The sequence below is a fragment of the Stegastes partitus genome, unplaced genomic scaffold (assembly GCF_000690725.1).
Source record: "Stegastes partitus isolate 25-593 unplaced genomic scaffold, Stegastes_partitus-1.0.2 Scaffold1390, whole genome shotgun sequence".
In the NCBI taxonomy this organism is placed as follows: Eukaryota; Metazoa; Chordata; class Actinopteri; family Pomacentridae; genus Stegastes; species Stegastes partitus.
In genome coordinates, this window is record NW_007579121.1 from 82,769 (window position 1) to 93,541 (window position 10,773).

Below are 10,773 nucleotides of genomic sequence, written 5' to 3' on the forward strand. Positions count from 1 at the left end.
CCAGCTGACTCAGGGTGAAGACAGGTTCACCTGGACAGGTAACCAGTCTATCACAGGGCTACACTTAGAGACAGACAACCAAGCACACTCACATTCACACCTACGGACAATTTACAATCACCAATTAACCTCAACATGTTTTTGGACTGTGGGAGGAAGCCGGAGAACCCGGAGAGAACCCACGCTGCACGGGGAGAACATGGAGACTCCACGCAGAAAGATCCCGGGTGTCCTCACCGGGACGCGAACCGGCAACCTTCTTGCTGCGAGGCAACAGTGCTAACCACCGAGTCACCCTGCAGCCCTTGGGTTAAACATGTAGGGCTGAATTACTCAAGTTGCCACTGAGTAGTTTCAAAGTGCTCGAGCTGCAGCAAGTGAGGAGTGGTGGACGGAAATACTTCAACATAGAGTTCTAAAACCTATAAATACGCAACTTTGATCCACAGAGATGAGTTTTTAGGGGTGTAATTAACGCCCAGAGAGGGACTTTAAATCTCTCCTAATGAGTAATTTAACATTTCACATGATTAAAAGCACTTTCTTTGTGCTCTTTGTGTACCTGGATAGACTGTTTCTACCTCTATAAGAGATATTCACATACATTTGTCAAGCTACATTTTCACATCACTGGAGTTTGGACCATTTTATGTGTTTAAATTAAATATATTATCATTTATTTTGTTTTACCGGTAGAAAGCTCTTGATTTAGGTGATGAACTAGTGATGCCTGCCAGCCTCATCCCAAAGCGTGACTCGTAGACATTTTAACTCGTGCACTGTACTTACATTAACCAGCACATTCCAAAGATCAGGCCTCATCCTGCAGGGGGAAGTTTCTTTCCGCACTTTAAGTGCGTAATGAAACCAGAGTCCAAATTAATGCAACACCAGTTGATAATTTGCAGCTTTCTTACCGGCATCTATTAGTGCAGTCATGTCGGCTGACTCACAGGCAAAAAGCCCCCTTATCTAAAAACAAAGATAACATTTGGCCAAGTTACACATTAAAGCTTACAGTTTTATTTCATAGTTCCGGATAAATGGCGTCTAACCAGCTCAACCTAAACTCCCGTCGACTTGTTTGCTTTCTCAAGTGATAAATGAGGAAACAGATTATTTTTTTTACCTGCACCTTGCTGCTTCGTTCCCATCGAGAAATACTGTAAATACAGACCTGAAAATCTGGACTTTATTTCAAAACCCATCACCGTACAAACAACTTACAAACAAATAACGCATCACTTCTGTTTCTATTTTACAAGATGCATCGAAAACATTCACAGTCGTGGATCCCGTCTCCGACATCGACGCCAGCCTCCGTTTCATCATTACATCGAACCTTTTCGTGTAATTCCGCGTCAGCTGGTCGCGCGTCGGAGACAGCGACACTCATTTACGACATTTACAGGAATCACTGGCGAAGAACACAGTAGCCAGGTTTATAAACAGACGTGTTCGTAAGAAATAAGATAAGAAGATACATTCATAAATGGTAATCTATTAGATTTAAAGGTAGCAAAAATAGATTTGTTATGTCGTTCGGTAATTCTGATTGCACGAGACCTGACGTGAGGCAATTATAGGAGGCGACACAGGAAGTAGAAAGACTCCGGTGATTAAAGGGATCCTTCCGAGGCGGTTTGCATTCAGGCCAACGTGGATTTTATTCTGCAGTAGAGGACCATTGAGACGATCATTGCACAGACCTGAGGGGGGGAAATGCATATGAGTAAAACATGCAATTAAAAAACAGTTTTCCACTACCTGCAGTTCACCTATCGTACCTCCAGAGCGGCGATGCCCAGCGCCACGCCCACGATGACCACCGTGTTCTCGTCAACCAGCTGCTTGATCTTCGGGAAGCAACCGGTGATTGTCTGAACGATAAAGTAGAGGCAGAATAAACTTTTACTACGGTTTTGGATCATGCACACGGATGCTTTTACTGTTTCTTGTACTTGCCGTGCTGTTGTTGGCTGACATTTGATCACACGGGGTTTTGGCGCCCGGACAGCACTGCGGCGGGAATTGCATGTTGTTGTTGTTGTAATACGGAGATCCAACAAAGTCTGACGCGTTGTAGAACCCACAACATTTTAACTGGAGCGGAGGATATGAAACAGAGAGCGTTAGTGAAACGGTGCGAGAAAGATGCATTCTGTCACTTACGATGATGATCACGTACCGTGCTCATCGTGGTATTCCACAGTCCCGTAACATCGGCATTTTTGCCGTAGTCCTTCCTGATGTTCTTAACTGCTGCTTCGCCGACCTTGACGAACAGTTCGTCTGCCTAAAATGCAAGAATACAGATGATTTTTTTTTAACAATCACAGCTGCTAATATCCTGTTACCGCTCATAATGTGTTCTTTAATAACTTACCAACGGCCTGAAAACCAAAATCACCACAGCGCCGGCTACCTCCGCTATGAAGACCAGCAGGACTATGATGAAAAACTAGAGGAAAAAAAAACATTTTTATTTGTTTTTCATCATTCTGCAGAATTATGAAACTAAACTTGTGATTGTGGCTTTAAAATAATAACCTAGCTTTTACATTTATACTCTTTTTTTTAGCAAAAAATGAGATGAGTAGAGTGATACCAACATCATACACACTGTAAACAGGCTGCAACATGAGCAGCCTGCTAGCTTAGCTTAGCTTAGCGTAGCGCAGTGTTTTTATATTAGCGGGGGAAACCAGTGAGCCCATCCAAAAACATTTCCTAAAAACGCATTTAAATTTCACTAATTAGTACTGTATGTTGTATTTATCTGTTTATGTGAACAAAACGTCATCTCAATGTGCAGAACTCTCAAAGCTAGCTTATGCGCTAAAGAAGTCTCAACAAAATTTAAGGAACAAACAAATATAACAACTTACAAACGTGACTAAAGCATTTCTAAAATATTATGCAGTTAAGATTTTATCCGTTTAAGGTAAATTCAAGCAAGAAGAAACTCCTTTGCTCTGGTTTTCCTACTTAGCATAAGCTAACCAGCTGCTAGCTGCATCTTAACATTAACCAGGCAGACAGGAAAGTCTTATCCTCATCTGAGTCGTAGCAAAACAGTTGCCCCATATTTTCTAAAATACAGAAGTCGAGAGCGGCGCGGGGTTTTGTTTAACCGTCGTTATCTCAAGAGAACAAGTTGGTTTATCAGAAGAAACGACTTCTGTTTTCTCAGTGTCGTGTGATAATTACGGAGAAGTGGAAAATGAGCGCTTGGTTTATTTGTTCACACCTGACTCGAGGTTTCAAGTTCGCCTGCATGAGGTTTGAGCAGGACTACTGAAGCGGATCCAGCCAGGCTAGTCTCGTACATAAATACACTTACACAACAAATATGAACGTTATCTCTAACAGACAGACACGATGCACTTATGGCCGTGATAAGCCTTGATTCAGCTCCCTTGCAGACAGCTGAGGACCCCACGGACATGTAATCACACTACTTTTGTAGCCCGTTTGGAGGACTCCGTTCATACATGCGCAGTAGATCGGCTTCTATGAGTTCAGACCACGTGCACCGCTGTCCTTGCAGTGTCATTGCCTCGTGGGCTCTGAAGCAGGTGAAGAAATTTACACCATGTGGACAACGACAGAATAACTCTGACCTCAGATTTGTGATGAAGTTCAGTCTGATGCATTGATAGTATTAGTTTCTGCTTGATTGGATATTTCCAGCTTAGGAATGATCAGATGAAAACCAGCTTTTGTGGGTACCGTAAACTCTGGACTATAAGCCGCTACTTCTTTCACTCGCTTTGAACACTGTGGCTTAAACAATGACGCGGCTAAATAATGGATTTTTACGAATTTGCCTCGAGACGAACGTGACACTGAGAGCGACAACGAAAGAGAGATGTGTGACGAAGGAATTCTAAGGCTGTTCAACTCCGACATTAAAGACGACTTTAGTGGTTTTAGTGCAGGAGGAAGATGAAGATAGCGATCAATGACTTTTTCTGGTAGGTTGCTGTAGTTTTTATCTTTTTAACTAGCTGTGTTACAGGCAGTGTTCGGAAAAGAAGCATCTACGGCACGTATTTGTGTGTGTTACCAGTACGTATCTAATTAAAAGTTTAAAAAATCTTTCTGTGTAAATATCTCATGTTGGAACACCTGCGACTTATAGACAAGTGCGGCTTATATTCAGGTGCGCTCAATAGTCCAGAAATTACGGTAATAAGTACAGTTGTGACTCGATAATCCGACACTAAATGTAAAACCTTCTTTCGTGTCGGATAGCAAGGCTGTCGGATTGTCAAGACGGAGGTCCAGATACAAGGAGGGCTTGATGCTGGAAGGCTCATTAGTTGTTAATATTCATTGTTTATAGTTGTTATAATAACTAGTGTATTGTTAGAACACTACACATCGCCTAATTGACCGGTGCGCTTGTGCATGTTCTGGCCACTTCCACCCTGGGGAAGTGCTCTGAAGAGGTGGAAGTGGCCGGAACACACATGCCAGTTTAGAATAGTGGTCCCAGTTCTGTTTCCACCATCGGTGGCGGCGGCGGCGGCGGATACGCTCCACATTTAATTGGAAATGTGAACGAACTCCCAAAAAATCCTCATTGAGCATTAAGTCCTGCAGTGTGAACGTAGCCAATCTGTGGGATTGTTCAGTCAGATAATACGCCGTTATCCTGATTGGTGACATAAAATGTCATGTTGGAGTCAGAATCCAAGGCTGTCGCTATGTTAAGGCTGTTTTTATGGGTTCCGTTCGTTTTTCCTAAAAACCTGTTGGATAGCAAGGTTTAGGATTGTTAAGGGTCGGATTATCAAGTCACGACTGTGCATCCTCGTCGTCCTGAGTGTTATGATTGATGCATTAGTTGACTATTTTATTTCTGTTTTACAAAGTTTAAAAGGAAAGCCAGGTTAGTATATAACTAACATAAAGTGAATTGGTGACCCATTAACTGTACATCAGGAAATGTTGGGGGTGCGATGAAACTGATGGTTCTGGTCGGATCACCGCTTTTGAGTCATGGATTGGATCATTTTTTGGATGGTGGTTGATTCAACTGAGGTGCAGTCACCTCATTTTACACATGACCCACATGTAGCCAACACAAAAACAAGGTGCATGGCAAAAACAGTACATCGCCAACGTTTTAGAGCCCCCATAGTTTCCTAATAGACATTTCCAGAGGACTTTATGTCTTATTAGGAACCAAACTCCCACCGGCTTCACTCTACAGGACCAGCTTCCTCATATCTAAACACATTTCCGCGTTATAGTACAAAAACTCGCTGTACCTCCAGATGAAGAGATAAAACAACCTGAAAACAAATGATATCAAACATGCAAATTGTTCCTTTAACCCGCCAGCAGCCGTCAACCTACCAGCAGCAGCATACACTTGCTCTCTTTGACGGCTCCACAGCAGCCCAGGAAGCCGATGACGACCAGCAGCGCCCCTATGGCTATCAGCAGGTAGCCGACATTCAGCACCTGACTGAGCTCCGCCGGCGCGTTGTCTATTTTCCCAAGAAAGCTGAGGATGGAGCCGCTGTCCACCTTCACCCAGATGCCCACGCCCAGGATGGCCGCACCTGCCAACTGACGGAGGGAGAAGAAAAGCTTCACGATTAATGGAGCACTTCAGTTGTTTCATAACTAAAGGCCAGTTTACTGGGGAGTGGTATGTAGTCTGTAAGTAGACCATTAACAGGAACGGAGGGTCGAGCTGCACTGTAGGAACTGTAGGATCCAGCGTTGTTGAAGTGTGATCCATTTTATGATCTCATTGTCAGGAGTTCTCATCTACTGCTGCTTCAACGTTCTTTCTTTCTTTCTTTTTATGTTTTTCACTCGTCTAACACCATTACGGGAAAATGCAACACCAATTTCCTGTTTAAATAACATCCATTTAAGTTTGCTTCATGCTGGTGTTGTAAAAAAAGCATGAATGAGTCATTTCTGAGTCTCAGAACGACCATGGATAGAAAGTGTACTGCTTTCTAAGATAACATAACGGTCAATGTATGAGTGAAGACAACAAAGAGAAGAACAAATTAACTGATTGCATGATTCTTCATGTCAGTCTTTAGAAGTTGCACCTGTGGGCTGAATGTCTGAGAAGACTCTCAGTCGTCCAGGTCGTGGTTATTCTCGTGGATTAATCGAAGCAACTGGACTTGCTTGAGTTCCTTGAAGACGTTCCACCTCTCATCCAAGAGGCTTCATCAGTTCTGACTGACTAGTTGGGAGTTCCAGATACTTCTATCCTTAAGGAGCCATTACTTTATCGAAACTCAGGTGTTAATGACTTGTCCTTGGTGACATACGCTTAAGGATGGATCCTTTAGGATATAAGTATCTGGAACTCAGTCAGAACTGATGAAGCCTCTTGGATGAGAGGTGGAACGTCTTCAAGGAACTCAAGCGAGTCCAGTTGTGACGATACTGTTGATGCACAAACTGTAAAACTCAGTGAAGTCGGGATTTCCCATCAAAAAGTCTTGACTTACGAAGATGATGCCATTGAAAACGAACATCATGCCCTTGAGGAAACCAAAGCACCCCATGATTGCTGCTGAAAGTTCTACCTATAGTTGGGGAGAGAAAAAACAGAAAAAAGACATTAGTCGGGCGTATTTTGAGCCAACATATGAATGCCAGCGACACATTACCGCCCCTCTGATACACTCAGGGACTCTCGACGCCAGCAATGTCAACTCAACAACACTTCTGTGCTCACGTAGGAGTCATTTGTGTGCCCAGCATCAATCATCTGGCTGATGTGTTGCTCTGAGTTTCACTACATCATGCCGCAGTGCAAATTAGGTGACAAATTAACAGCACCGCTTCCTCCGCGAGGGGAGGGGAAAGCACCTGCAATTTTCCCAACTCCTCACCTTTTACCCTCTGAAGGCTGAATGACTTATCTTCGTCAAACACTCGGAGAGCCCTGCGCCTTTCATCAGCCACTCCAAGGACGTTTTACGCGGTGCTCGTGTCACCTCTGTGGAACTCTGGGTGAGTGCTTTTTGCGAGGCGACAAATGAGGAAGCTTGCTGCGCTTTTTTTCGAGGAAAGTTTCACAAATGAAAAGCAGGTGGTATGCAAATGAGGGAGGCAGACGAATACGGGAGTTGCAACACGGCCGTCGGCTCGTTTTTTAAAATAATTTTCTTTTTAAATTCAAACAAGATGACTCTGATACGGACTCGACAGAGGCTCCAGTGTGTGCATTTGCATGGAAAACAAAGTGGGAAGTTTAACACCAAAGGTGAACTGAGGCACGACAACACAACACAATAACTACCTCTATGTATGCGGCACATAAATCCACAACATCCTCATCACCTGACAAACAACAGCATCCTATCTCTGCATCTTCTCCTCCCACCCCCTCTTTTCACACCATCCACGGCCTCTTCAAGATGTGTGTGTGTGGACCTCCCAGAAGGGGAACAGTGCCCTTTGTGTGGATGACAAAACAGACAAATTGTTAACGACAATGCCCGAGCAGAAACCCCATTGTGAGCAGCAACAGGCCGCTTTTTTAGAGCCGGGATCTCCCTCGTGGCCTCTGCTCTCCATGATTTAATTCTGCCTGTTTGACTGCAGTAAAACGGGTGTTTTCATTCACTGACACCTCCAGATATCCGCTCAAATGAACCACGCTCAGGAAGTGGTTCGTCACTTCATGTCAGTCGCCCTGTTAAAAAGCTGGATGTCGTCAAGTTAATCATCCACTGGAGGGGGGGCCGGCCAGGATGCCGTGAAATGAGCAGTTGCCTTGACTCCCTCAAACTCCCGTGTCACTCCCCCTCCCGAGATTTTCCCACTTCCTCGTGGTCAACGGCTGCACCCTGACACCGAGGAGTCAGCCCGGTGATGTATTAACAAGCCGGAGTCACATGCAAATCTGCAAAAAAAAAGGGAGCCACTGGCAGAAAGTCTACCAACAAAACAAGCAGAAAGTCTCGCTCGGAGGCGGCACATTTAACACTCTGCTGCATGTGTTAAATGTCAGCGGACGTGTGGTCTATATTTGTTTGTCTAAATGGCCTCTGACTAACCAACTTCCAACAAAAACACAGACGGGCAAATCTCAAAGGACGCCATTGAGCGGAATAATTGCAGGCAGGTCTCAGGAGACAAAGGATCATTGTTGGATGGATCCCTCCCTTTGTTGGTACGGCACTTGGAAGAAAAAAACTATCCCCACTCAAATAAAAAACAAAAAAACTCTCACACAACTTGAAGTCAAAGTTGAGCCGGTCTTACCTTTCACAGGAGATATCCGAGGACGAGCTGCGAGGCTTCGCTGCTGTGATGGAGGCTGTTCCTGTGGGAGCCAACTGTCAGACAACAACCAGCACAAGACTGAAATTATTGTTCTGTGGCGCAGAGAAGCCGCCACAATATGCTCTCTGTCGCCTGCTTCCTGTGGCTTTGTCGGAGCACGTAAAAGAGCCTGCGAGGGGACTTTTTCAGCATTCTCTTATTTTAGGGCTGCCGGTTGGTTATAAGCGAGGACTGAGAGGGGAGGAGGAGGGGAGGAGGGGGGTGTGACCAGAGCAGCTGAGTAACAGCTCATCACCATGGAGCTGGAGTCCAGAGGGAGGGAAGGATCACCTGTGTGCCACACCCACCTGTTCCAGGTGTTAATTTGAATACAGTGTGCAAATATGACAAAATAATGGCTTTGTGATGGAGATCGACCGGTTTTTCAAGGCCGATACCAAAGCCGATTATTAGAAATAAAAAAAATAAAAAAAGGCAGATATTTAGAACTGATGTACTGTGCTTAACAAATTTATTACACCATCTATCTAATTTGTTAACACCATCCAACGTCGTGAAGTGCTTTAATTAGCACTCAGCTCTCGAAGTTTTATAGTTTTGAAGAGGAATTTGAGTCACTGGGCTTCTCTAAGAAGTCATTCAACCACTAAAACAAATTTTTCTGTTCAGGAATGCAAATAAACAACAATAATTTGACATTTTAAGCAAGAAATAATTGACTAAATTTACTTTTTTTCAGTTTTTTTGTAAAACAGTACATTTGAAAATTCACGTATAACAATAATAATTATATTTAAGCATTAGAAATATTATTTTGGCTAATGAGTTTCTACATATTGGTGTATTAAGCATTACAGAAACATAAAAAATGATTTTGGTAACTACCAATGCTGTTAATTTTGATCAGTTGTGGCATAAACCTGACACTGGGTAATCCATTTGCTAAGCACTGTGGTAATGTTTTAACAGCATGCAATAGCAGAGAAGACATCCTTCATAACGAGGCTTCTTCGTTAATAAAGTGACTATAACTAAATATGTAAACTAGACATAGTAGTGATTAAATTTGGATTTGGGATTGACTGATCAGTTCTGCTGTTCTTTCACTTTTATTTCCCACTAAAGTCCACATCTTAAAGCAGTATTAATTATTGTTTACCAAACTCTGTTTCAGGTTAATCTGTTGCTGCCTTCTAACTTAGCCGTTAGCGTAGCATTAGCCACTGTGAGAGAAGCTAACTTCCTGGTTTGTGGCAACAGCTTGTGTTTTCAGTTTTTGAAGACAGAGAGAGGAGGCTACATCAGAACTGAAGCACTGCATTTAATTTAGCAATAATCGGTCAACAAAAATACAGATAATGGTAAAAATGCCACGATAATCAGCCAGGTGGATAATTGGTGTACCCCTAGTTTGTAATCAGCAAGCAAAGACCAGACTCAAAGCTTTCATTTCTTGACCTGACTGCATATAAACAGTAAGTTCTTCAGAGGACGCGTTGTGGTTCAGAAGACCTTCACATGTAACCATAGTGGCTGAAAGCGCACAATTTTTCAAAACACAAGATAATTAAGCAACAGTTTCACTAGTCGGACAGAAAAACATCCAAATGCAGACGTGAGCCACAAACAAGACTGTGACGGACGCAGCTCGGCGACTGATGAGGTTTTTCAGTTTACCAGGACAATTAAAGATATTTAAAACCAGCATTACTTTACTGTCTCAGTGAAACCTGGTTGCAGCAGAAAGAAAACATCAGCTGTCAAGTCGTTCTCCTCAAAGCAGGAGATGAAGCAATCTTCCACCAAAGCTTCGTAATCAACCCTCGATCTAAACTAGTCAAAGGCTCTCATGCTCATTTGTCGTTGTCTATCATCCCCCGGCCTCTTACTTTTTATCTGATTCAGTGCTTCGTAAAGATAAAGCCACTATAGCGGATGACCATATAGATAACGGCAGCCTGTAAACTTTGTCGTGCTACACAAACTAATCGTGTCCCCTCTAAATGTTCTTTTGGGTATTTTCATTTTTAAATAGCAGTTGAATTTCCATGTCTTTTTGCTCATGCAGTAACCAAATTTAAGAAAATGATGCCAATAACAATTACTTCAATTTGCAAATGCAGTGGAGGGCAGCCACTTTAAATTAGACATTATGAAGCCTGGAAAGGACATGGCTGTTGGTTAATTTAGAAGACTTTGTTAGCATAAAATTGTGATTATTAGAGAAAGAATCACAACATCCTTCCTCTGACTAGCGTACATATATTATCACATACTTTAAAATAGGCTGTAGATTTATATTTCAACTGGTTTCTCTTACAGATCTCTCTGAGCCAACATTTTTTTAATCTAAACCATCAACATGTCATTAAACCTTTAACGGCTATGTAGCTTCAAAGGTTGCCGTAATTAAATCCGTTCTTTAAAAGCCTACTATTGATCCGACTATAAACCTACATCCAACCTCCCCTTTATTTCCAAAATCCTTCGCAA

The 10,773-nt window shown here is 42.9% G+C and overlaps 1 protein-coding gene across 2 annotated transcripts; it reads right to left on the bottom strand.

The window, feature by feature from the left end:
- Positions 1-1,003: 1,003 nt before the first annotated feature.
- On the bottom strand, positions 1,004-8,496 carry tspan34b (tetraspanin 34b). Of its 2 annotated transcripts, none has more exons than XM_008299189.1 (8): positions 8,260-8,496; positions 6,495-6,572; positions 5,368-5,583; positions 2,387-2,461; positions 2,189-2,296; positions 1,966-2,103; positions 1,788-1,880; positions 1,004-1,709 (listed from the first exon to the last, which is right to left on the bottom strand). In XM_008299189.1, exons 2-8 carry the CDS (start codon positions 6,549-6,551, stop codon positions 1,650-1,652), a joined length of 747 nt encoding a protein of 248 aa, XP_008297411.1. In that variant the 5' UTR covers positions 6,552-6,572; positions 8,260-8,496; the 3' UTR covers positions 1,004-1,649. The 2 variants fall into 2 exon arrangements, with proteins under 2 accessions (XP_008297411.1, XP_008297412.1); XM_008299190.1 differs by lacking the exon at positions 8,260-8,496 and adding an exon at positions 6,882-7,155.
- Positions 8,497-10,773: the final 2,277 nt, after the last annotated feature.